Source organism: Corapipo altera, unplaced genomic scaffold (genome assembly GCF_003945725.1).
Source record: "Corapipo altera isolate COAL_440 unplaced genomic scaffold, ASM394572v1 23, whole genome shotgun sequence".
Classification (NCBI taxonomy): domain Eukaryota; kingdom Metazoa; phylum Chordata; class Aves; order Passeriformes; family Pipridae; genus Corapipo; species Corapipo altera.
In genome coordinates this window covers 4,852,996-4,880,774 of record NW_020884878.1, presented here as the reverse complement: position 1 = coordinate 4,880,774, position 27,779 = coordinate 4,852,996, and the positions used below count along the sequence as shown (strand labels likewise).

The 27,779-nt window shown below is 36.6% G+C and overlaps 1 protein-coding gene across 2 annotated transcripts in view; it reads left to right on the top strand.

Moving 5' to 3' along the window:
* TDRD9 (tudor domain containing 9) overlaps nt 1-27,779 on the top strand; it is a 72,332-nt gene that overhangs the window by 30,857 nt on the left and 13,696 nt on the right. The window contains exons 6-25 of one of the 2 annotated variants that reach the window (XM_027638135.1): nt 562-642; nt 3,453-3,617; nt 9,473-9,570; nt 11,130-11,188; nt 11,951-12,002; nt 12,142-12,226; nt 12,945-13,002; nt 13,610-13,714; nt 14,899-14,996; nt 15,367-15,498; nt 16,130-16,175; nt 16,373-16,436; nt 16,908-16,971; nt 19,285-19,329; nt 20,774-20,827; nt 22,361-22,477; nt 23,282-23,389; nt 25,162-25,262; nt 25,879-26,052; nt 27,323-27,434. In XM_027638135.1, coding sequence (XP_027493936.1) covers nt 562-642; nt 3,453-3,617; nt 9,473-9,570; nt 11,130-11,188; nt 11,951-12,002; nt 12,142-12,226; nt 12,945-13,002; nt 13,610-13,714; nt 14,899-14,996; nt 15,367-15,498; nt 16,130-16,175; nt 16,373-16,436; nt 16,908-16,971; nt 19,285-19,329; nt 20,774-20,827; nt 22,361-22,477; nt 23,282-23,389; nt 25,162-25,262; nt 25,879-26,052; nt 27,323-27,434 — 1,818 coding nt within the window. Of the gene's footprint in view, nt 1-561; nt 643-3,452; nt 3,618-9,472; nt 9,571-11,129; nt 11,189-11,950; nt 12,003-12,141; nt 12,227-12,944; nt 13,003-13,609; nt 13,715-14,898; nt 14,997-15,366; nt 15,499-16,129; nt 16,290-16,372; nt 16,437-16,907; nt 16,972-19,284; nt 19,330-20,773; nt 20,828-22,360; nt 22,478-23,281; nt 23,390-25,161; nt 25,263-25,878; nt 26,053-27,322; nt 27,435-27,779 lie in introns of both variants that reach the window. The other variant, XM_027638134.1, reaches the window with a different exon arrangement.

Here is a 27,779-nt window from a genome sequence, read left to right as displayed (position 1 = left end):
CTGCACTTAATATATTTAAACTGCACTTAATATATTTAAACTGCACTTAATATATTTAAACTGCAAAATTCAAGAAAGGGATATGATCATCATGGATAATGTTGAGGAGTGTTTGCTGAACTGCAAGGAGCAATCAAAAGCTAGAAGCCATTAAGAATGGGGCACATCTACTCAGACAAACCAACCTAGTCCCTTACTGGATCATTTGTGATTTTATCAGTACAGTTGATTCACCCAGCATCAGTACCACTTCAGGTGTTATTGCCAACTCTAATAGAACAGTGGCTGGAGCTGATGATTGGTTTTCTAGTCACCATTCTATGATTTTCATGACTTAATAGTGACAAACGATTTTCACAAAGGGTGCTGTAGCCATCTGAACAGCCTTGTTGGGATTTTAAAGTGATTAACATGCGTACTCTCAAAAAGTGTTTTCTTCTATGAAAATGTATTATTGTTCCAAGTTACAAAAACAAAGCATAAATTGAGTAGGAAAATAAGAGATTTTCAAAAAGAAGACCATGAGTTAATTAAAATTAAATTGTGCATAATATCTTCCAGGTACATGAGCGTACAGAAGAAATGGATTTCTTGCTCTTGATGACCCGTAAACTATTATATACAAATTCACGGTCTGTAAAGGTGAGTTCAGACTCAATTCTGCTGAAGAATATTTTTGCACGTTTTAAAGAATTTGCAACAAATTGTTATGTTGTTATTTTGCACTGAAATATTATTTAGTTTGCTGCACTTCATAAGTAAGCAAGCTAAAGGGCACTCTTTTCCTGGCTGCTATAATGTATTCTGAAAGACTTTTTTTTCCTCCTCATGTTAAAATGCATTAGTTTCTAAAGCCTGCTTAAGGCTAAAAAATGCAAGATGGATATTTGACTAGAATTACTTATTGGGTATTGAGGGCAGTGCTTATCCTTGGTTAAATATGATAGCATTAACTCCTGGAAATACTGAGCTTTTTTTGTTAAAGTGGGAAAAATAACAGAAGACAAGAAATGCTGTATTGTAATTTCTGTGCAGAACTGGTAGTAAAATGTGTCTGAGATTTTTCTCTGCATGTTAGGCAGTTGTGCTTTGTACTAAAGGAGATTTTACAGACATATAGCGTGACATATTTAGCGTTTGTGTCTCAGTAATGAACTCTTTCATTAAATACGGGTGATGGAGTTAGGCTAACTCAGTGTCTTTATGTGCAGCTATTTGGGACTGCAGCTATTTTGTGAGACTTTGTGTCTTCAGTTAATTGTTTAATTAATGTGACTTTTTCTGTTCAAAATAGACATAACTGTAGTTCTGGGTTGGCTGTTTTTCTTGCCATTGGAAGGGAATCCATGTTCTTAAGTGCAGTCCATCACATTGATTCAAACTCGGATAACTTGGTCTTTAGATGTTCCAAACATGCTGTCACTGAAAGTGGCCTTCCAGTTGGCATAGGGCATGACAGTGCTCTTCACATTTTTCACTTTTTAATCCCTTTTCATGCTGATAAGAAAACTCTCTTGTCTTTAAATTCAGAGACAGTAATATGAAAGTATTCAGCCTTTTTTAGCACTTGGCTCTGCCTATTGAGAAGACCAATAATTTAATCTCACTGAGTTTGTGAAAAGTTTTCCCTTGATGCTAATTACCTGGTTGGTGTCAACGGCAAGAAACCCTACAGGCCCTGTCATCGTTTTCTCTTAGAAAACATTTTTCTTTTATAGGTTCCTGAAATATTTTTTTCCTTTTCCTCTATAATTGCATTTAAATCTCTCAAAATTGTCACTGGAAAATTTTATCCCTTTTATTTTGTTCTCTGCAGTTGTTTCTGCAGATGGCAGTTTCATACTGTATAAACCTGAGACAATCTTACCTTTAAGGGAGAGGGAGGATGTCCCTTTGAATTTTTTATTTTTTGTAATGGTGAAGAGGGGGGAACTCTTGATCTTGGTTTCTTGCTCTTAGCAGACCAAAGTGGGTAATTCAGTTTGAATTTATACACTAAGCCCAATGTCTCCTACTTCATCCCTTTTCAACCCCTTTTGAAAAACTATAAAGGAAAGGGATTTTGATCATGTGGCAAGTTAATCAGAACATGTAAGGTTTTCCTCCCAGCTTCCTTGGATTCATGAAACAAAGGTGTGCAAGGATACCTGTTTAAGGGGGGATACAAGACATTTATAACTCGGGGTGATATGAAATGCATATGAACTGTTTGTTTCCTAATCTGGACATTACAGAGCTCAGAAGTAGCAGGTAATTCAACATTGCATGAACTAACAAGATGGCAAGAGCAATTCTGATGTACTGAGGACAAGAACTACCTGCTGTGGTTCACCTACCATCTATGCTGAGTTTTCTGGCAGATTATTATTTTTAGATCACAGAACAGACATTGGATTGTTCTAAGGTTGATCTTGCTGGGACAGGGTTGTTGCAAGGAAACCTGACACTGTAAGAGGGGCTCTACTGGATCAGACCAAACAGTGCAGTTTCTAGTAGTGACTGATAACAGTTTTTGGTATTATCTGATGGGTCTTCAGACATCTCCATGCTGTACAAGTGGTTTTGGGCTGCTTGATCTTGAAGAACTGTCTGCTTTGATTACCTTCTGTTCTGATGTGTTTATCTGCCATGTTGGGGTATAGGCTTGTTGAATTTCTGCTTTAGGAGTAAATTAAACTATTAGTTCAATTAGGTAGTCCTTCAGGCACTCTGTTAAGAATCTGTCATTTCCTTTCAGTTTGGAAAGGCTCCGTGCAAGTTACAGAGTCCAAATTATAAAGACTGTCTAGAAGAAGAGGTAGTTTAATATTCCTTGCCTGTAACTGCAGTTAGAATAATTTAGATTGCGTTTTGTTTCAGTAGCCTTCAGGGAAGGTTACATTTAGCCTGTTGTCCTGGCCTAGGTGAGCAGTTTGTTGAGGCACGAGGTAGTTCTTGCTGTAGTGGGACAGGTTGCATATATAATATTTGCAGAATTATGTCCTTTCAGGATCATGTTAAATGACTTCATGATTTAATCTGCCCTCTGTTGTGTGTCTTTACCTATCTTGTGTATCTTGGGCTTTGGAGCTGAGAACTGTGGTACAATGCCCACTTCATTAGCTTGCCTTCCTGTCACTTTATAAGGTGGATGCTCTTTAGCTGTATTTTATGGCATTTTTGTTTTGGCATTTTATCAAGTGTACTGTATGCTTTTGGTTGAACTTTTACCCTGTTGTCTACCCTAGGCATCCAGCCTGAGCCATTTTCTTACAGGTGCTTACCTTTCCTCATGTGCTAGCTAGGGTTTCTTAAGCATTTAACTTTGATTGTCTTAGATGTGCTTAGGTAACATACCTGTTGTAACCAAAATCAGACCATTTTAGCATAAAAACATAGGTGGAGATTTTCATGTAGCAGGGCATTTTGTGTTAAAATTAATGTGTTATGTTTGCTATGCATTTTTTTAACAGATAATATTGATGTCTGCTTCCATCAACACTAAAGAATTTGCTGATTACTTTGCAATTCCACTTCGTAATGGACTGAATCCAGTCTGTGTATTTAAGGTGGAAGGAAAACCTTTTGCAGTTGAAGAATATTATCTTGATGATTTAAAGGACACTGTTGATTTCAAGGTAATGTAAATATAATGTCATTTCTTTGGACAGAGTTAGAAAGAAATTGGAATAGTCAGTCCAACCGTGTAATAAAATTACAAATAAGCAATTTTACACTTATTCTTACACTTCTTACACTTACAATTCTTACACTTCTGGGTAAGAATTAATACTTTATGATAAAACAGGAGTCTTCTTACCAGCACACTAGTTTCTTTCACGTAACAGAAATGGAATGCAAAGTGCTGGGAATTTTAAGTAGTATGAAACATTTTGTTCGGTATCTTGCATTTAAGGTGAACAATGTAAAATTCTGTGCAGAAAGTAACATATTAAGATTTTACAGATCTCTTTGAATATAGTTGAGAAAATCGGAATATTTCCTGGGTTGGTCCATGTTGGTGTTATGTATCAAAGGCAGAAAGTGCCAGGAAATTAAGAGAGTCATCAGAAAACAAGCATTTGTACTTAGAACTTTGATGTTACCAAGTTGCCTTCTCTCTCAGCTGAGGATTTCCTGTTCTTTTTTTCTTTCCATTTTTTTTTTTCCTTAATAAAACCAAGAGATGTTATGCAGCAGTTTTGAACATATTTCTGTTGTAGCTCCATAGGCCACCATGGCAAATGTGTAGTTTTGAATAATGAAAATATGTTGGAATAACAACTACTTCTCAGATTCCTGGTTGGGCACTTGACAGCCAGTACAGCTGCACGGAAGAGCTGCTGCTCTGGTGCCTGAGGAGGGTGGTAGTGGCTGAAGATTTGTTTGTTGTATCAATCTTTAGCTTATAAACTGCACAGATTGTATTTTGAATATTTGGTTTGTAGAACTCCTGATGTGCTATTTTATAGCAAGTATCTGTGTAGACATCAGATAATGAAGGAATTAATGTAAATACAAATTAATTTGTTTTCTGTGGTTTTATAATAAGGGAGGTTGTTTTACATTTGAAAAGCAGCTGGGTAGGAATTCACTCAAGTGAACTCTTCCAGTATTATGGTTCAAGGCAAAATAAACAGGTTAAAGCAAAGTACAACACATGCACTCAGGCTTTAATTGTGACACTCACTCCAAAAACAACTGGGACATGGGAGTAATTATTGGTCAGTTTTGATAATTCAGAACGCTGTTATTACAATGAAAAAGATGAGGGATGCACTTGAAAAGAAGCATGGGTGAACACTTACTATTTAGCTTTCATCCCTCAATTCTGCAGAAAATAAAATAGTGAAATAAAGCAGGTAGTTTGAGAAACCCAAAAGATAATTGCTTATGCTGTACACAAAACAGGCATTGGTTATGTCTCAGAACAGGCAAACTAAAATAAAAGGCTGTCAACTGTTGATGTTTTAATGCAACCAAAAAAAAAAAAAAAACCTCAATTCTTATGGCAGTTGGCCCTTCAGTATTTATACATTAGTATGGCAGCTCAGATAGATAATGTGGAGAAGATTATGTAATACATGGGAGTTTTGTGAAAGATTTCTGATAATTACAACAAAAAGATAACCAAAAAATTCAGTAAGGAGTTTACTTCAGTCAAGTTGGATTTGTCATCACTGCCCTTTGAGCTGAATGTCAGCTTCCACACCTTTCACCTCAGAGATCACGAACAGAAGGAACTGCTTTCAGTGCTTAGACCTCTTTTTACTTTTCATTTTGTCTGTGTTTTCTTGGTTTTTTTTTTTGTTTTTAAGTTTTCATCTGATTCTTTATCTTGTGTTGTCCTATCTATAGCCATTCTGTTTTTCAGCAGGACAAGGAGAGTATGTTTGTCCAAGAAGTTACTTGTGCCTTAGGGCAACAATAAAAGCACATAAGTGCTTTTGATTTTTTTTTTTTTGTATGTATGCAGAAATTGAATTGTAAAGCACTGATACTTGGTCTCTATCCTGTTTCTTACGGTGCTGTGTGTGAAGACTTTCTGTGAATACTAGTTATAATTAAAAAATACTTCAAAACGTGGGAGGTCTAAGATTTGTGTAACATCTTAATAAAATGAAAGTGGAACGTGAGTGTTAAGACAGTTAATGAGCCAATGCTGCCATATGGAAGCAGGGACACATCTTTCATCATGCTAAAATCACAATGAGTTGGATAACTGCCTGAGGTACAGGCTTCAGGCTTTAGTTCTTGATGTTTTATTTTCACTTTTAAAAACCTGTATAATTCACATAGAAGAATACAGCAGTTAAAAGTAAATGCAGCCTTTGCTCTTTAGATAAACAGGATTTTTCCAGGTTTCCTTTTGATTTTAAAATTAATAACTATAAAACCAGATTACATAAATCTTAACTCATTCCTTAAAGCACCTTGGTTGAAATCAGTTTAGTCCTTCGTAACTGTCTCTGTGCTGTGAGCTATGAACCTTTGTCCATTCTCAAAAAATCTTAAAATAATTGGATGTTACTGTATAAATATAGAATCTTTTATGAATCCTGCAGAGCTCTTGGCTTTAATACATAATTTATTTCTGTGTGTGCTAATGTTTTAAAACAATGCTTGAAAAAAGAAATTTTCTTTGCGTAGTTCTGACTTGGTTATTTAGTGAATTCATTGATATCAGTTGTGATTTGGAAGATAAATAAAAACAACATCATTATTTTTTCTTCTTTATGCCTGTTTGCAGTAAACCCTTTGCTGTGGCTGTACAGACATCTAGCTGAATCAAAGATAAAGCTTTCCACTTGAATTGCTTCATTTGTAGAAAAGAGTAAGAGGGAAAGAAGTGAGAAACACTCTTCAGTGTAACATTGGCTTATCCTTGCCCAGATACGGGGTCGTTTATAGGTGCTACTGTTTAATTTGTGAGCATAGGCTTCTAAAAAGTAGTTTCTTCTGGCATAATGGACTTTGTAAACATGTTGTTCTGGATGTTTAACAGGATCATGATTCTGTCATATCAGCAACCCCTAAGCCCCAAGGAATCACTGAAACACAGGCTTCATGAAAAATGCATCAAGGTTCTGTCTATGGGCAATTCTAAAGCTAGTTGTGTGAGTGCTTTCCTGTTGTAATGGATAGTATTGGAGATAGGAAATGGAAATTAATTGTATAGTTAACTCAGTGAGCAGACTTAAAAAAATGAAGCAAAGTGTAAAAATGCAAAGCCATTTTTGGCTTACAGAGGTAAAAACTTCATATCACTGGAACTGGGGTCAGAGTCCTGAGACGGTAGTGAACTGCTGTCAAAAGCTATTTTGACTATGTTAGATTATTTTAGTCAGGTCTGACGGGGCTTTAGGATTTGCTGTTTGTCACATTGTTACCTTTTATTAGGAGAGATGTAGAAGCTTTGTCATGCTACTGATTGTACCTTTAGTACTCTTGAACAAAATTGCAAAGACAAATTTGATGGTTATTTAAGCAGGGATAATATGAACTCAAAAATCTTACGTTTGAGCAGCCCAGAAGAGATAAATCACTTAGGTTTTTCACATATATTGGGGCATTAAAAAAAAAGTATTCAAGTATTTTTGATAAGTAATGTTTTCTGTTTTCTGATGGACTGATCAAGCTACACTGGAAGCCAGTGTAGAATGCAGTTCAGAAACTCTGGGACTGATAGAGCTGTCCACCTGAAAAGTCTGCCCAGCTGATGGATTTCGAGGGGGATCAGAGAAGTGGAAAGAATATTATCCATTTCTTATAGATGGCTCTTTTTGATCCCCCAACCCATCCTCTGCCAGAAGAAAGTAGAATAATTTTCTCAGATTTTTCAGAAAGGAGTCTTTCTAAAGACACCAAGGTGACTCAGGGTTACATGATGTAAGGGGTTGAAAGCTGAGGACAGAGGTTGCAGTAGCAAAAGCTGATGTAAATCATTGTTGCCAGATTGGTGCTAGTAGTAGTGCTTTTGTGATTCTGTCATGAACTCCTTCAGAAAGAAAACTGGTAGAAAAATAACTAATTTCACTGTAATAGAATCATAGAATCAGCTAGGTCGGAAGGGGGACCTCTGAGATCATCAAGTCCAATCCTTGATTCAACACCACCATGGTTACCAGACCATGGCACTAAGTGCCACATCCAGTCTCATCTTAAAAACCTCCAGGGACAGGGAATCCACCACTTCCCTGGACAGCCCATTCAATGCCTGATTACCCTTTCTGTAAAGAATTTCTTCCTAACATCCAACCTAAACCTCCCCTGGCGCAGCTTAAGACCATGCCCTCTTGTCTTGTTGATAGTTGCCTGGGAAAAGAGACCAACCCCCACCTGGCTACAACCTCCTGTCGGGGAGTTGTAGAGAGTGATGAGGTCTCCACTGAGCCTACTCTTCTCCAGGCTGAACCTTAGCTCCCTCAGCCTCTCCTCATAGGACTTGTGCTCCAGTCCCTTCCCCAGCCTTGTTGCTCTTCTCTGGACCTGCTCCAGCACCTCAATGTCCTTCCTGAACTGAGGGGCCCAGAACTGGACACAGCACTCCAGGTGTGGCCTCACCAGCACTGAGTACAGAGGAGGAATCACTTCCCTGATCCTGCTGACCACACTGTTCCTGATCCAGGCCAGGATGCCATTGGCCTTCTTGGCCATGTGGGCACACTGCTGGCTCATGTTCAGCCTCCTGTCAATCCAAACTCCCAGGTCCCTTTTTGCCTGGATGCTCTCCAGCCACTCTGTCTCCAACCTGTAGCACTGTATGGGGTTGTTGTGGCCAAAGTGGAGGATCCAGCACTTGGCCTTGTTGAACCTCATCCCGTTGGAATCAGCCCAACTCTCCAGTCTTTCCAGGTCCCTTTGAAGAGCCGTCCTGCCTTCCAGCTGATTGACACTCCCCCCCAGCTTAGTGTCACCTGCAAATTTGCTGATGATGGACTCAATCCCCTCATCTAAATCATCAGTAAAGATATTAAACAGAACTGGGCCCAACACTGATCCCTGGGGGACACCACTAGTGACCAGCTGCCAACTGGATGCAGCCCCGTTCACCACCACTCTCTGGGCCCAGCCCTCCAGCCAGTTCCTAACCCAGCACAGAGTGCCCCTGTCCAAGCCGTGGGCTGCCAGCTTTTTCAGGAGAATGCTGTGGGAGATGGTGTCAAAGACCTTGCTGAAGTCCAAGTAATAGTTTAGATAGTTCAGTTCTCTGTGATTTTTAGCTCTGAAACTCTTGGTCCAGTAATGAGTTTTCACTAGAATGAGGAGAAACCCTCAGAATGAAAGATGAGCAACAATCAAAACCCACTTTCTCTACAACAGAAAAATGTGTAACATTATAGACCTTTTCCAGGGCATGTCTAGTTCATTAAACGTTTGATTTTAGAACTGGAAAGTTACTAAGTTACTGTGTTTGCTCTGAAGACTTGATTGTTTGTGTTCTTTAACGTTACAGCCTTGAGTATGTCTCAGAATCATCATGGTTCTGTTATGTACAACAGAACAGTAATCTTTTGACAGAGTATGACCTAAAACACAAGATCCAATAAATGCAAAACCAATTTAAATTAGTAGGGTACGTGATTTCTGTGCACTCAGGTAAGAGACCTGCAGTATAGTAGCTGTGAAAAGCATTGTACCTTCCTTACACAAATTCCTCTCCTTGTCATCCTGTTTCCATGAGTTGTGATCACTCTAATGTGCATAACGCTCCTGGATAAAGGAGTATGTCCTGCAGACTAATGAAGCGTGGCCTGGTGCTTATCTTAAGTATGTAAATACCAGAAGTGCTCCTTTAGCATAAAAATAGTTACATGCCTGAAGAAAAATGCCTGTTTAGAAGATAATGAGTGCATCAGATGAAGTTACTTCTTTGTACAGGCTTCTGTGCTGGGTCAGTTTTAATTGAAAAGCACTTGACAAATACATATGTGAACTACCGTCTTTCTGCCTGTTATACTGTGCTAACCTCAATACCTTCTTCTCCAAACAGCTTCATTCTCAAAGCATTGACGAACCAGTGATAAAAAAGAATATGTATGATGTAGCAGTGTCTCTGATTGAGTCATTTGATGAGTTTGAGATGAAGAGGTAAGACACAGTTCAGGATTTGGAATCGGAGGTTCTTGGGGAAATGAGACACTAATTAAGCAGCGGCAGCAGCCCACTTATTATAGTTGTTAGTGGTAACTTAATTTTACATATATCTCTGCTTTTATTTAATATATTTGTTTGATTTCTACCCTGTGTTCTTGAAATACACTTCATGCCCTGGAGTGTAAGTGATCATTCAAGACAGCCATGTTGTATGGAAACTATATTCTTTGCTATAGACCAGAGCCTAATATTGTTTATATGAAGAATAAAACTGGAGCTACTCTTTTGTATTATAAATTAAAACATATAATAATCCATGGAAAAAAAATTCAAAACTAGGCATTAATTTTCACTGACTGTTTAAGGCCTTAATGCAATTTGAAAGAAGTAAATACTGATTTGTGTTGCTCTCTGTGTTTTGTAAATTGATGTCTAGTATCTGGAAATGTAATGAAGTTGCTCCTACAACTTTGATCTAATGTTGTGTTTTAAGTTTAGGAATGTTTTTTGTTTCCATATATTCTAATAATCTATAAAAGTGTGTTGGAGAAGTAATTTTGTTTTGTAAGCTTAATTGTTTTCCGTTCAAACTTAGTATTATGTAAACTTTGACATTTTAAGAAAATGTTAATTAAGCTCATTTGAGCAGTTTCTAGGTGAACCACCGAAGTACAACTGTTCATGGAGGTACATAAATAAAAAAACTTGGTTCTGACATTTTTACAATGTATAGTGACTTCTAAGCTTCTTTCTTGGTTATTTCTTTTGATTTAATTCATTAAGCTGTCCTACTGTAGTTTATAATAGCTAAATTATGCTACCTTTTACTGATAAGCTACCTCTAATAAGGAAACACGAAGGAATTAGCATTTCAGCTTTCGAATACTAGAAGGGCTAATATGCACGTTGTTATGTACCTTCCAGTAAAAACTATGCTTTCTGTTTATTATATAGTTTTAGAGTAGAGACTGAAAAATACCTGAAAAAATTTTACACCAGGAATGAATACAGCAGAACAATGTGAGTTCTAAATTCTCTTAAGGTGATTTTGACTCACAAGAGATCAGTCGAAGATGTCTCCCTCCACATCTGTCATGACCTGTAGTTCTTGATAATAATGGTTGAGATTTATACTGGTTTGGCTTTTGTTCAAGGTTCCAGTGGTATTTTTAGAATACAAGGGCGTTACAGATACTTAAAGAATTACTGAATGAGTTTGCATATCATTATGCAGTAGTATACTGTGTTCTGAGTTTAAGATCTTTGGTAACCTAATTCTGATTAATTTCATTGCTGAATAAGAATGTTTCTATTTTGACAAAACCTCTATTTTGAGGAAGAAGTTAAACCTAATGCTCTAGTTGCAATGTATATACTGTGCTTTTCTGAAAATGTAGTTGCAAGTAATGGTTTGAATTTCATTTCTTCAGAAGTTTAAATAATGCATGGTACAAGAAGTGTGCAGTTCTACTTGTTCTTTCAGAATAAAATAACTTGGGGTAATGAAGTTAGACTGAGGTTGTAAAACTAATGAAACTTCATATTCTTGTTAGGGAGGAAAACAACTTGAGGGATGCGTTGGAACGTGGCAGCGTGCTGGTGTTTTTGCCAGGTGAGTATACATCTAATATGTCACCTGAAGTCAGGTGCCAGTAGTATAAAGAATGCATAAAGATTTCACATCCAGCTGCTTAAACTGCATTTGGCCTTTGCTGAAAATTGCAGCAATCCTGTACTGCAGTTACAGAATAATTTCATTTTTAATATTCGACCAGGGAAACTCTGTGTTGTGCAGATTTTGAAAATGGGGATTTTGAAATTGAAGTTTCAATAAGAAGTAAACCAGTTTCTCAGAAATGTTTATGCAGGTATTCAAGAACGTAGCAAAAATCCCTTTAGTCATAGGATTTCCCCTGGCAGTGAAATCCATGACCCAGAGAATGGGCACTGCAGCTTCCAAAGACAAGATGGCTAAGGCAGAAATAGGGTTTTTTCCCTTGACCCTGCTCTTTGAAAGAACTTATTTTGAATGAAGTACGCAGTTGTAGCCTAAACCAGACATTCAGCATGTGGAGAGCACTGTCAATTGTAAGAAACTTATATGAGGGCTAATAATGGGATGTTGTCAGATGGCCTTTATATCTGCTGTTGCAATTTCACTTTAATAAGTGTAAAATTAATGCAGAATGGCTCTTGAAAAATTGGTTCACTGTGTTTCAGTGATTCATTATTACATTTGCTGTTTAACTCTTCTGCCATTTTATTATATAGTAAAGGAAGGTAAGAATGAAAGTCAAAAAAGAATGAAAGAGATGTTTCAGAATTCTTAGTGATGAGTAAAATGAATACAAACTCGTGGTTACTTTTTCCCTAGGTTTGGCTGAAATAAGATACATGCACTCATGCCTCTCAGATAAGTTTAAAAGGTAAGTTAGACCACATTTGTTTCAGTTCAGTTAAGCTTGAACATGAGTTTTTCAGCTACATGAGTTCTAAGTACATCATAGGATTTAGCACAGAAGTGTAATCAACTTTTGTATTCTTGCACTAATATGTGTTCTTTAGGTGGCAAGTGTACCCACTTCACTCATGTGTGACATTAGAGGAACAAAATGAAGTATTTTTGGCTACAGTTCCTGGCTACAGAAAAGTAAATATTGTTGAATCATTACTTTCCTAAAGCATGTGAAACCTTTTTCTAGAGTAGTAATAGCAAATAATAATGTATGTAAGGAATATTAGCTGTTCTAACTCAGATCATTTTGTGAGGACAAAGCAGTTTCGTTCTTCAGTGTGTGAACTGATTGCCTTTCTTACCAAACTGTTGTTTTAACTGGTGTTTGGACCTCAAGAGAAGTGCAGTAATGGGAAGTTATCCTTAGACTGTTGAGTGATGCTCATTTTATCCTTCAGAGTAGTTTGTGTTGATTCTTGCACCTGCATGACAGTAGTATGCTGCTGGTGGCACTGAATAGAGAAGCAGTCCTCCAGTTTGGGGGACTCTTACCTGCCTTGTTCCCACATTTTGGCTGTTGTCTTGGTCTTCTTCACCTGCTGTTGCTAATAAAATATTGCTGCTGATAGTATAAGGTTTTGTTATGGCAAAGGCGTAAGGAAATATTTCCATTCTTCCTCTATATTGTCCTGTGCTATACCACCTTATTACATTTTTCTGAGTTTGGAACAAGAAAATAAAGTTTTCTTGTATTGCCTTGTGTCATATTGCTTTTTTAAGTATACAGAGTAGAAATGCTGTGTTGCCACTATATTTATATTTCTTCATAGTAAATTGGGGTTTTCATGTAGAAACATTAACATCAGTATTTTTCTTTATGCATTCATTGCTTATTTTTTGCTTCAAAACTCAGATTATTCTAGCTACCAACATAGCTGAGAGCTCTATAACAGTTCCTGATGTTAAGTATGGTAAGTCACCTAAATCTTGTAATTCCATATACACTGTATTTGTAATATTTTCCTTACTTGTGCTAGGTTAAGTCTCCACAACATGTCATTTTACAGAGTGTTGCTGTTGGAGGGGAATTTTGACAGTTGTTGAATTCTTGCTTTCACAGTGGAGAACAGAGAAATCTGAATATATGAACAAATAGAGCTACTGAGTGGGGGGTTGGTTTTAATCTTCGCTGGGGGGGGTAATTTTAAATGCAGTAACAAGCAGAATCAGACCTCATGTCAAAAAGTTAAGCTTTTAAATCACATTCTGACTACCTTTTGAAATAAATGCATCAGTTTAACCAGTTCTGATACAGAATTTCAAAATGCAGAAATGATTGCCTTTTAATGATTGTCATCTACACTAATTCTTTGTTATATATACGTTAAAATGTCTTCCCAGTTCTGTTAGCATTCAGAGTATCCTGGGCCTGTTATTTTATAAATCTGGTGTTCTCTTTATTGCTATTCAAGTTATTTAAACTTTCCTTTTCTGATAGTACAAAATCAGCCAATATTTCTTTCCACTGCCATGAGGATAAGTTGTTTCATAATGTACTATTTCTTTTCTTAATTGCAGTGATAGATTTCTGCTTAACTAAAGCTTTGGTTTGTGATAAGGAAACTAATTACCAAAGTTTGAGACTTTGCTGGGCATCTAAAACAAACTGTAATCAAAGAAAAGGTAAGATGACAATAGGCAGTGCAAAGGAATTTTAGAAGCTCACCTTCATGGAGAATTCTATGTTGCTTTTCATTTTATAACAGTAAAAAGAACAGACTATTTTTGCCACTAATAGTTGATAATTCTTTACCATGTCAGGATATAAAAATGTGATTAAAAAACTATGCATTAATGTTTTATTTTGCTCAAGTATTTTTTTCCAGAGGAATGTTTTGTATTTTATTAAAAAATTATTAAAATTTATGGACCATAAATGGACCATGGATTTTTTGTTATTTAATAGTAATTTTTTTATTACAGGCCATTTTTAAAAAGAGGAGATAGCTACTGCTAGGTATTTATTAAGCGCTTTTGAGTTCCAACAGTAAAAGAAACTTCCATGTCTATGCATCACCATTAAATCAGTTGAAATATCCACAGCCAAGTCTCTAGTTTAGACCAGTATTCATAGCATAAGGCTAAGTAAGATTTTAGATTGACTATTCTAGTAAGACAGTACTCTTTAATATCAGCATCTTTTAGTTTCAGTCAAAAATGGTACTAAATAAATTAATAACAGTGACATCTTTAGATGTAAAAATATCACCTTTCTTAAATATTATGAGGACTTCACAGCTGGGTGCCAGTTGCCCACGAAAGCTGCTCTACCACTCCCCTCTCCTCAGCTGGACTGGGGGGGGGGAAATGATGGCAGAAGGCTCAAGGTTTGAGTTGAAGACAGGGAGATCATTTAGTGTCTTGAAGTAGATGGTGTTTGGATTTGTGAAGATAGACTTCTGAATCATTGTGTTTTCTGTAAATAGTAGATCATAAAGCTGTCTTGCTGGTTGTCATTGTATCTTAAAAGTTGTTTATATAGAAGGTTTTTTTGCTAGCAATAGAGTCAAAGAGGAAATGCCTGTTCAACTGAGAAAAATGGATGTTGATTTGAGGGCAGTTATATGAAGGAGGTATTTGAGTGAAATACTTACATAACTCTTTTGTTAGTTACTGCTACTTTGAAGGAAGAATGTTTTCATCCTACCCTTATCTGACCACTGGGCCTGACTGCTGCAAGGGAGCAGAACACTGCTCAGCCTGCAGCATCAGCTGTCGTTTGCTGCTCAGCTGCCCAGAGGGTTTGTGGATGGATGGGTTTGGGCACTTTACAGATTGGTGATTTGGGGTTTTTTTGTTCTGTGAAGGTCGTGCTGGACGAGTTTCCAGAGGGTATTGTTACAGGCTGGTGTGCAAAGCTTTCTGGACAAACTTTATTCCAGAGAAGTCAGAACCTGAGATACTGGTAAGACTTTAGGGTTAGGAATATTAAGGGGTTTTTTAATGCATGCAATCATAGCAGAGAAGAGAAAGTTTTACTTTACTTTTCCTGAAGACAGTGTACAATTGGAAAGGTTACTAATGGCTGAAGCAATGGGTAGAAAACTAACAGACAAAGACTATTCCAAAAATTTTTCTTATAGAAAGAGATGCTTTATAGCAATAAAATCAGTGTGGATTAGAAATAAGCAATCTGCTCAAAACAAAAATAACCTTAGTTACACAAAATTAATTTCAGGTTTTGCAAATTGTAAATTTTAACCTATTTCTCATATAAAACACTTTGTCACAGTTCCCATGGGGAGAAAGTAAAAATGATGTTGTCTTCCCTTCAGCGTTGCCCGTTGGGAGGTACAGTCTTAAAATTAAAAAAGCTTGATATGGGGGACCCAAAAGCCTTACTGGCAACAGCTCTTTCTCCACCCAATGTAGATGACATCGAACGTACCATAGTTCAGCTGAAAGAGGTAGGCTTCCTTTTAGTGTTGTTAAAATCAAGGTAATAGAAATGTACTGTAGAAGAGATTTTCTTGGTATTTAAGGTAGTAGTTGCCTTAATTGGGACCTCAAATATTAACTGTGTCTAAAGAATCTTTTCACACATTGGACTGTTGTTTGGTTCCCATGCTCTTGAGCATAATTTCTGTAATTTACTTCATTGAAACAGGATTGTAATTTCATCAGGGAGTAATGGTACTTGTGAACTAGCATCTATGGTGAGAAAAATAGAAAAATGGAAAAAAAAGATACCTTGAACTCTGTAAACACTAACACTATTGTTTGTTAAGTGAATAAGTAAAAAATCACACTCTTATACCTTATGATGTGTAGGGGTCAGCTTGAAGATACCCTTCTTACCTCTACAAGGAAGTTGGTGACCTTGCTTTTCAATTATAAAGTTCATAAGGGGTAGAATCTTTATTACATTACATTTTTTTTGCTTTCCAAAGTGCATAAGAAATAATATTTTTATCATGTGTAGCTTGCTTTTATATCCAGTATAGATAGTAGCTTTGGTTTCCAAAGTACTAGGCTTTAAAAATTGTTTTGGATTTACTAAGTCAGCTTTTACAAATGAACAAATTATGATTTCTTTAGCTGGGAGCACTTACCTGTGTGCAAACAGAAGAAAATCTGCATGATGGTGAGCTGACTTTTCTAGGAAGAGTATTGATACACTTGCCAGTGGACCTGTATCTTGGAAAATTGATAGTGCTTGGGCACGTCTTCGGGTGCTTAGAGGAATGCCTTATTATAGGTAACTGAAAGAGCAACATGTGAGAACATTTCTCTAAAACCAGGTGATTTGCAGGTTTTCATTTTGATTTGTTTTTGTTGCAGCTGCAGCACTGTCTTTGCGGAATTTTTTTGCAGTACCTTTCAAAGAACATGTTGATGGATTCAGGTAGTAACCAGACATTTTACGAATTCTTAACTACATTTGGGAGCAGAGGGCAAAGTCAATGACTCAGTATTATGTTCCATGTCATGAGTCTCATGTTCTGTTCAATTGCCAAGCAGTACAAAAAGTTTTCCAGATAACTGGAATCTGTTTATGTATGAACATAAATCACTGAGTTAACTCATCCTTTCCTGAGCACAAGGCTCCATTGTTCAGCTTTGCCTTTCTGATGTGAACATGTGGCAGTGTCTATTAAAATGTTTTTTAAAATAACAAGGACGATTTTTTATTGCTACTCTGCCCATACAAAGCATCTCCTTCAACAAAGAGATGTGAATAAGAACAAATAATTACAATAAGTGTATCAATCTTGTTTATAAAGACCTGGAAGGTGTTACTAATGTAGCATTCTGAGCTGCGTAATACATGCAATATTTGAAAAAAATATTGTTGATGATACTTTTGTGTTGCCAGGAAAAAAATGGGTTTTGCTGGGAATAGTAAGAGCGACTGTATTGCAATTGTGAATGCATTTAAGGTAAGTCTTTTTCTTCTGGCTTAGATTGTGGTGAAATCTGATAGACCGAGGCAGAGATTCTCGTCTTTGTAGGATCAGGGCAGCATTTGTGCTTTGGAGTTGTTAAAAACTTCACATTACTGTAACTACTTACTGATATTTTTTGCAGGCTGTGTCATACTGTAATACTATTAGTTCTGATTGTGTCTACTGTAACAACCAAAAATAAAATACCAGAGATGCGGTGATATTTGTTGATCTCTTCTAACTAAGGATATTGGGACTAGTAAATTCTAGTACAGAATAAGTTTGGTGACCTTTCCCTAGACTTCTTAGCTTTGACTTTGTGATTTTATTTTTTTTTTAATGTTGTACAAATGTCATTTTTTGGTATACTTGGCTGCTTGGTAGGCCAGTACCATGGACAGGGATTGATTCCTCCAGATACAAACAGAGCTGGTACAGTGTAGTGAAGACTCAGGTTAGAGGAACTTATTAGTCAATATTTTACATTATGCATTCTCTGGCATGTTTTGTAATCTAGAGACTCCAAAATCTTCAGCTGCAAATTTAATTTATTCAGTTCTTTAAATATGTTGTCCTTCAGTGAAAACTGACTTGTTTTTCTCTACTCTGCTGTCAGAATTTTATGAAGCACACGTGGGCATGCATGCCACATGTATCCACTGATCCTGAGCCTCAAAAATAATATTTTCTGAATTCCCCTTATCCTATTCCATATTATATTTCCTTCATGTCCCTTGGTAATTATGCCCTGTTAATCTCAAGATGATATTTCTATAAATCAGTATGTTGTCCTGGAGAATAAATACAAACATTCAGACAGAGCTTCCAGTGCAGTATCTCTGTGTGTCAGTGATGTGAAAGCTTTGTTTTGAATGGCTATCAGAAAAATACAAGTAAGTTCTGGAAGGTTTGTTTTCAAATTCCCTGATTCAGAATAGATTTGTTCCAGGATAGCCTCTTTCAAGATGGAGAAATTCAGTCTAGCTATTCAACTATGCCAATAGTCAATGTCCACAGTAAGCTGGAAAATTGCATTATGAGGTCTCAAACTGGAAGAAGCGGATTCTGCCAGCATGTCATAGATTTCCTACCTAATAATGAACTTATTTTTATTAATATGTGGGGTATGTTAACTTCTCTTCCAGCCTTGTGTTCTGGGAGGCATTTGCATCAGAACTGTAATCAGAATTAGTCAGTTCACTTACTTTTGTCCCAAAGTGAGGAGGAAAACAAAGGTTCTGAAAGTAGTTTGCTTTATTACAACATCATATTAAAGCATCCAGATTGTTCTATTAATTTATGAACCTTTTTGTGTGCTTTAATACTCTATCCCTTTCCTCTCAGAAAACTAGGTGGAGGGCCTGTTTATGTATGGCTGTGTTACGAGGTGGCTGTTGTACCTCTCCCAACACAAATTGGGACTTACTCCTTTAAAACCTTGGAACATAACTTGTTCAGTCTTCTTTGGTATGCATCAAGATCCAGAAATTCTAAGCTATGTCCAGAAATTTAGTGACTTAAATACTGTGTCTCCAGTTTAGCTGCAGGAGCTGATGGCAAGTTTGAGGCAACATATGTAATTACAGTTCATCCAGTAGTGTTTAAACTCCTTTTCAGTCTGACTTGAAGGCAGAACAGTTATCTTCCTACAGAAATTGTTATTCTTTAGTGTGTCATAATACAACATTTATAACCCTGCCACACTTTGAGCCCAGCAGTAATGCATTCTAGAATTACATTTTGCAGCCACACCACTTTGTGTGCTCTCATATGAGGAGCAGAAGACTCAGAGTTCTTACCCATCCTCAAAAAAAGTAGAGTAAGACTGTTCATAAGAATGAGAAGTATTTATATCTACTTAGGAATCAACCAGACAAGCATCATGTTAGACTAAAATCATTAAATAATTAGGCTGGAAGGACCTCAGGAGGTGTGTAGTCCAGTCTCCTGCTCAGAGCAGGTTCATCTGTGAGGTCTGTCAAGGTTACTCAGGGTTTTTTAGGCAACATCTTCAAAAATCTGATCTAAGTTGGGCCTGCTGTGTGAAATGTTGTAACAATTGATCTGAAGAAGTCTCCTCCAACCTAAATTGCTGTGATTCAGATTTTCTTACACTCTTTTGTGCTGAAATAGTTGTGGGTTGTGATAGCCCAGGTGAATTTTTCGTTTTTAAAATGGTGTTAAAAGTTATCTTCAGTATTGCTATGAAAAAAGCCTTCATAGTTTTAAGTGTTATATTAGTATTTGTAATAGTTATTACTAAAGCACTACATTTTGTGTCTGAATACTTCACCACTTCTTTCTTAGGCATGGCAGGCCTGCAAACAAAAGGGGAAGCTGAGAAATCCCAAGGTTAGTTGTATTTCTTCTTTTCTGTTCAAGATTGGTGACTTCAGTGCTGGAGTATTTTACATTCTTAGTACGGAATTTTTGCTAGCAAACCTTATTTATAATAATTACGATTTTCCATAAGTAAATAGAAGCATAGGCTTTGAGGGGAAATGAGTCTTTGAATCCAGTGCAGTTATTTGAAGACAATCCCTTATGTAGTCCCTTTCACAGATGAATCAACAATGGCTAGAGGGTTTGAAATCCAAGCTAAAAAGGGAAATTGAACTGTAGTTGAAAGAAACACTTTTAATACACATAAGTGTCTCTTTTTATTTTTTTTTAAACACACAAATTTCTGCCCTCTCAAAAAACCCTGAAAGATGGAAGATGTTTATATGCATCAGTCACAAAAAAACATTAGTATGCACTCAATAACTGCCTCTAGTCTTTCTTTTGCGTGTATAAGATAAAACCTCTTTTATTTCTCTGCTTCTTTTAGAACATAGTGTCTTTTGTGGGTACCAGTGTGTAACATATACTGAGTTATAACGAGTAGCCAGGATGGCCAGAATCTCTCTGATAAAGTTATACGTTCAGATAAAGAAGTTCTGGTTTTCTGGAAGTGTGCCCAGATGGCCATGAAGGCCAGTGGCATCCTGGCTTTTACCAGTAATATTGTGACCAGGAGGGTCAGAGAAGTGATTTGTCCCCTGTGCTTGGCACTGGTGAGGCTGCACCTCAAATGCTATGTAGAAAGTACTGTAAGATATTGAAGTGTTGGAGTATGTCCAGAAAAAGGCAACTGAGCTGGGGAAGGGTCTGGAGCACAAGTCTTATGAGGAGCAGCTGGGGGAGCTTGGGGTGTTTAATCTGGAGACATGGATGCTCAGGGAGGACCTTGTCACTCTCTCCAACTTCGTGAAAGGAGGCTGTAGTGAGGTGGGGATTGGCCCTTTCTTCCGAGTGGTAAGAGGAGAGGAAATGGCCTCAAGTTGTACCAGGAGAGGTTTAGGTTGGATATTAGGAAAAATTTCTGGAGTCACTGTTTGTGTGAGTGTGGCACCTGGGGACATGATTTATTGCTGAACATGGCAGTGGTGGGTTAATGCTTGGACTCGATGATCTTGGAGTTCTTTTCAATCCTTAGCATGCCTACAATTCTCTGGCTGTCCATCTTAAACTAGATTTTGTAGTAGCAACACGGAGGAGTTGGACTTGTGGGTTTATATGAAAAATTTACATAACCCACAGCTGCATTGATGGTAACCAAAGTATAGTTTTAGTCAAATATATAATTGTCTGATGTTTTCATACATGTCATAATACTTCATATGAATGCACAGAAGGCTGTGAAATTACATTAAATGCTTCCATTTCTATTTATAATTACTATTTGTCTCCACATAGAGTTTGAGAGAAAGTTTACTAGCAGTAGAAGAAACAAGTTTCCAACTTTCTTTTTCAGGAAGAGTATGAGTGGGGTCGATCAAATTGTGTTCATGTCAAGAGGATGAAAGAGGTAAGATTAAATAGGTAAACAGTTTTATAAGCAGAAGGACTTCCCTTGTTTTCTGGAAATGTTAAGGTCTTGGACAAGCCTACTGTGTTATGTATCTATCAATATATATGTATATTTTCTTGAAATGATGTATGAATTTAGATGAAAGCAGTTTTCCTTTTGTTTAGGATGAACAGTGGTGTTAAATTATTAACATATTTTTAAGAGACCTCCAGCATTTGCTAGTTTTGTAGGTTACTCAGGTCACTGGTTGTGGTGTGACTGCTGTCTGTTGTTACATAACTTCCGTCTTCTGGTTAGGAAAACTAAGCAAATGCAGTTATATCATGAGACCTGGACTTGAAAATTTGTGGGGCTTTGTTGCTAACATTACTGCAGCAATTAATGAAAATTCTGCTTTACAATGGGCTTCAAGCTGAATGTGATATGTTGAGAGGGAAATAAGTAAAACTCCTGGGTACCTGTGATTGGCAGAATGACCTGCTCATTATTCCACCTGTTCATAGCTTTGGCATGAGCAGTATGGGGCCTGTCTTCAAAAAGCACAGGAAATATAAAAAACTTCTGATGACAAGCAACCATCTGGATAAAAAATGCCAAGAGTTTTTTTTTGCTTGTATATGTGACAACAACAAAAAGATGAGAGAAAGGCAAATTCTGTAGAACTGGACAGTGGAGTGATCAGGCTTACACAGTGACCTCTCTTGGTTCAATTTCAGATAATGCAAGAAGAGGTTGTGCACGACATATAAGGAGTTTAGAATGGACACCTACACTAACACTTAGTAAGATTTGGGGTTTTTTATTTACCACACTTTAAGATACTAATTTTATAATTCCTTGTGTGGAAGTGAATTTGCAGAACTGAGTCAGTCACATGGGTTGCTTTCTTGTTACAGTAGTTTTTCTAGTAGTATCCTAAAACTGCCAGGAGCAGAAAGAAAGAGACAGTGTAGATACAAAGAAGTTGAGTGAACTGTACTTTTCTACATTTACTCCAGAATCATTTGGAGGGTGATGGTATTCACTGTGTGGTTGGAGGACCTTGTGGAAGCTTCTTGGAAATGCCGAAGATGGAAAGCTTAATATGTTCTGCTGTAGAGCATAAGTTTGATCTCACAATAATCATGGTTGTCTGCTGAACTGAGGGTGGTGCATGGTCACTGCTGTAGTTAGGTACAGAAGTCCAGGTTGTTAGCCTGATTTTTACCTTTTAAGGTGCAAACCTAAAATTATTTAAATGGAGAATTCATCCTATTCTTTCCTAATTTTGTTCTATATCATATATGCATAATATGCTTTGCGACTACAAAATTCTTCTTCATAAGGAGATGTCAAGAAAACTGTTTGAGTCACAGTACTGAAATTATCTTCCAGCACAGAGGTGCTGAGCAGTATTTTGGTGAAAAGTATACCAGTCACCTAAAAAGCGAAGGGAGTTTGCCCAATTATTTTACTTCTACTGACAAATTTTATTTTGACTTGTGGATGTTTTTGATCTATTTAAAATGTAACTTAGAGATCAAATTTCAGGTGGCAGAGTTATTTCACAACTTGAAAAGGCGAGTCAGAGCATTTAACATGTATGTTAATGCTCGACCATCTGCTGTGGACCAGGAGTACGTGAACAAACAACGCTTCATTTTGCAGGTAATGCTTTGTTGTCATAAAGAGACATTATTTACAAAATTTACAGTTGGATTTTTATATACAAGTATTGGTGAACTGCTATTACACTCATGTTTCAGAATTCTCTGTGGATATTGAGATTTTGGATAGAGGAAAAAGTAACTCTTTTTGAAAGTGTATTGACAATGTAGAAGGACAACTAATGTTAGTTATTTGAAAATGACATTATCACTCGTTTGAAGTGCTCTATTTTGAATGCCCGCTGTCTTGGTTAGTAGTGGGGAGGGGATGCTGGGAATTAGATGTCCTTCAACTATCTTAACTTTGTCAGATTTCCAGTTAATTTTCTTGTCTTACTTGAACTGATTAGCAGTGATTTTATTTTCACAGACATATTTATCTTCTCAGTGGCAGTTGTTTTAACTGTGTAAGCAGTGAACTTCTAGAAGCTGAATTCTTGAATACCGTAAGATGTAACCTGAAAATGGAACAATTTACCTGTGGCTATCTTATGTGTGTTTATTTAAGTTGAGGCTCTTCCTGAAATTAGGACTAACAATTACAGTTTTCATAGAGCAAGTCTGCATACAGAAATATTGAAATGTTGTGGACTTGTTCCAGAAATTGAACTCTTTTCATGAGAGTATGTTTTTAAGGATTTGCATGAACTAGTGTTTAGTCTGCAGTTCCAGTAGTTCCTGGAAAGAGACAGTAAAAAAATATCCATGTGAAGATCTGTTAGTGTCTCTTAATGTTGCCAGTGTATTTCTTTTCAGGAAACTGAATACAATGTGCTGCGTTTTACAAAATATTTTCTCGATACAGGTTGTAATTGCTGGTGCTTTTTATCCAAACTACTTTACTTTTGGAGAATGTGATGAAAAAAGTGCTGTGAAAGAGCTTGCTGGCAAAGATCCAAAAACCACTGTAATGGTATGTTAAGAAGGTGAATGACTTAATTAAGAATCAAGTAATAGGAATACATAGTGTTTGGGTGGTATATTCAAGTTCTTTTCTGTGTTGGGCAAGGACAGAAATAATTATCTACTCTAATCCTTGCTTGTTAAACTCTCTTCCCTCCCATCTCCCTTTTAATACAATAAACATTATATGGGTGGACAATTTTAGAAGAATTGCTGAGAACTGCCTCTATGCATTCGATTGTTTGCCTGTGCAAGACTAGCAACTTCCATCAAACTAATAAAATATTTGGAAAAATACAACAGCACTCTCAAGGGTACTTTTCAGTGAGTACTTATGTAATGCGTTGTTGCAACTTCAGTGTTACTTTTTTTTAATCTTCTTGATAGTGCATGGCATACATGCTTGTTGCTTTAAGGTTACTCAGGTATTGCACTGAACTTTCTGTTTATCTTCAAATATTACTTTTTATCTGATTACATAAGTGCAAGTTTAAAATGTCTGTTTATTTTGCAAAATGGTGCACACTCTAAACTAGGAAAGTGTTTGGTGTATCTGAACTAGTAAAATAACCATGACCTATGCTTAAAGAAAGCAAACCTACAAACCAGGGAGCCTCAAAGAATAGACTTTTATTGGCACAAGAGAAAATAGCTAAAAAGGTAGGAGAGAAACTCAGAAAATCTTTTTAAAAAGTAATTTTATTTTTTTTTTGCACTTCACTGCTTACCTAAGAAGAGGGGCTGGTTCTATACTGAAGGAGATGCTGGCATGGCAACATGCGTACAGAAACATATTTATTTATGCTTTTGAAGTTTTTACCATATTATTTAAGGATATTGAAGCGAAATATCAGATTGGAGTCAATCTTGTAGAATAAATATGAGTCTTACCACAGCAACATTGATCAAGATTAAACTGGTAGATTTAGGGAGCTACTTACTTTTAATATATTTAACTCTTAATCTACTCGTACATCAACTGCTTGTTACCTTGAAGAAGGAAGAAGTAGCTGCTGTGTCTTTATCAAGGTAAATGATCATCTTGGGCACAAATGCTGCAAGTTCCTCAAGATGATAATCTGAGAGACTCTTGTAGCTGTATGCTGCTCCTAATGGTGTGTGCTGAAATTAAAAAAGACAATTACTCTTCCCACTCTCTGGTCTCTCTAAATCGTCTTGCCTTGAGGCAGTTTCTGCAGTCTAACCTAGACCATGTTTTTGACTAGCAGCTGATCTTAGTAATGTCACTCCAAGGCATAGGAAGATTTTCTAAAAATAATCTGGTCTTTCCTGTCTAAGGCTGTAGCAGCCAAAGAAAAGAATAGACAGTTGCATAGCCCCTGAAAAATAGTTCAAAGTCTAATTAGGATTTCATGATTATGTATTAAGTCAGGATCTCCTATGAGAGATTATTAAGTAAGAACAAGTTAGAGAAAGTTAGCTTTTCTGTTACAAGCAAAGCCAGGGATACAAGAGAGCTTTTTGGAAAAAATATCAAGCTCAGATATATAATTACAGATTAATCTGCTTCATTTATAGTTAGACAAAGAAAACATTTATCTACTGTTTTGAAGCAGTAGGGCATCACTAGCAGCAAAACTATGCTTTTCATTGTTTTTTTGACATTTTTGAATGTACTACAGCGTTTTTGGAATTTTTTGGGGTTTAGATTGTGTATCATTATTACATGTCAAGTTAAGGAGAAAGCTGACTATTTAGGTGAACTTTAAAATGCATTAAAAAAATTGAATGTATCCAAATTTAACATTTTTTTCTTAACAGCTAAAGAATATTCCTCCTTATGGATATCTGTACCATAAACAGTTGCAGTCACAGCTTAGACAGTGTGGGCAAGTAAAATCTATTGCCTATAACGGATCAAAGTAAGTGTGAAGTGCTTTTAAGTATTCTGTCTTTCTCATGTTCTCAGTTACCAATCCAGTAATCAGTTTCCTTGTCAATGATATACTGACAAAATTAGTTTTTCTTCTCTCTTTGGGATCAGAAACTTATTTTTAGTGTGTTGGCTAGAGTTAAAAAGGTGGTTTTGAAGTTTAATGTACCTTGGTTGGAATAACATTAGGTAAACTATCTAAAGTAGAGCCTTCTGTTTTGTCTCTTCTGTTCTCTTATGGTGGACCTTAACTGCAACTAATGCCTGTATTTATTTCTAACTTTTATACTCAATTTAGCTCATTTGTACAGTGTGATGGCTTTTTTTAGCTAATCATCAGGCTGACTTTGGCTGATAACTGCCCAAAGTTGAGTTCATGTAGCCCTTCTTATTCCTTTTCCAATCTTCAGTTATTTTCTTATTCACATATATTTTCATATCCTTTCTATTTGTATTAAATACGCTCATTAAATTTGGCATGTGCTTCTAAAAATGTTAGAAAGTTTTCTTATAGTCATCAGGATAATTAAAGTTTGTTTGCTGTTGGGGTTTTTTGTCTGTTTTTTGTTTGGTTTGGGGTTTTTTTGCGGGGTGTGTGTGAACAGGGCTCTGGTGGAGTTCTCCCGCAATCCAAAGGAGGCCTTTAAGGTTCTACCCGAAGTGTACCTGGCAATCAAGATGTTACAACTGAAGATTCCTTTTGAGCTGGATGTTCATTATCCAGATGATATCAGAAAACAATTGCAAGGCGTGGCAGCTGCAAGTTTGGAATCTTTGAGGTAATTGTATTGTGTGTGGAAAATGTGTTTCTTTGCAGTGAAATGAGGTTTGCTGGATTCAGTGGAAATTTCCTTGGAAGCATCACCAAGGAAGACATGCTAGGTTCAAAAAACAGATGTAAACTTTGTCTAAGCACAGTGTTTTTGCAGGACTAGAAATAATGTGATTGTCTTAAATATTTTGGTATAGTTAAAGGTGTTTTACTGTTGAAGAGAACTCCACATATACAGTCTTCTTTTTTTCCCCAAGGTTCTACTCCATTTGCCTTTGGCATATGGAAGTGTGGTTGTACCCACTGCTCATGCCAGAGGCAACATGGGAATTGCTATAACCAAAATAATTGAGGAGTGGCATTTGGGGACAAAAAAGAAAGGGAGGGAGATGGAGTATGGCAACAGAAACTGTGGGGAAACCTACCAACATAAGGTGTAACAACATAATAGAAAATACTTCTGAGGAATGCAATCTAGTGAGTCTCTATGGTCCACACCTGCTTTTGCTAGGAAAATCTGGCATGTGGGTTTCCTGGTTACTTGTATGACCTGAAGCTCAGAATCACAGCACATAGTAACCTGATAAAATGCTAATCTGCCTAGCTCCTGATTGGGCAGCAGCCACTTTAGTATTTTAAAACAAGAAATCTAAAAGAGGAAGGCAAGAATGAACTGGGGAGGTTAAAGTACGGGTGAATATTTCACATCCAGTTGATTGTACTTAGTTTTTAATAAAGCATTGTAGCAGTTTCACTGTGCCCAAAAGAGCACTTGAAATCTTTGTGAAAATTAATTGTTGAGAAAGTCAAGTCTCCTAGGCTGAAAGACTTCATTTTAGAGTTCTTAACATTTGCAAAGTAAAAGGAATATTTTTATATATATAAATTCATATATAGAAATTTGCTGAATTTATCTTTGTGTTGTTGTGTACTCTGCTTTAAAAAAATAAGCTTAGAAGGCACGCCATAACAAAAAGTCTCACTATTTAACCTTAATTCTTTGTATTTTTAATCAGTTGTTGGCACAATTGTGTCCTGGTATGTATCTTTCTGTGTTTGTTTATAATGCAATTCAGACAGTTAACTCAGTAGTAATTTGGTTCTGTGTGGTCATTTTACGTTCTAATTGAAGTCATGTGTTCCTAAATAAAAGTCATTAAGTACATAAATGTGCCCCAGGGACACTTTGAGAAGCAAATGAAAGTGAAAAAAATTGATTCCTTGAGTTTTCTCTTGTGAGTGAAGCATTTAGCATCTTTATTCCATAAATTTTTTAGAGTAAATGTAGACTGTCAGAAGCAGACAGTGGAGCCTGTGGAAATCTCATTTGGTGCTTTAGAAGTGTCAAAGATGATCCCAAGTCGTTTTCTGTGCATCAAGATAACGGAGGTAGGAATGTTCTACATCTGAAGTAGGTCATATCTAATAATTAGTACCTAGATAACTTAGTAGAGATTAATATCTGATAAGCTTAAATCAGAGAACTGGGTACTGATAATGTTTTTAGCAGGAAGTATCTGTCAGAAGCGTGGAGAATATTCTTGGTCTAATTTTTAGTAGTTCTTTGTTAAACAGTACTCACATGTTTGCACTTGACAGAATTTGTGGGATTTGCTGGCAGTAAATGTTAGCTGGAAGTAGGAATAAATGTGAAGCGGATTAACGGAAAAGAGGTAAAATACTTGTGTAAACTACAGAAATGAGAATTAGTAGGTATTTAGGCCATTTACCTGC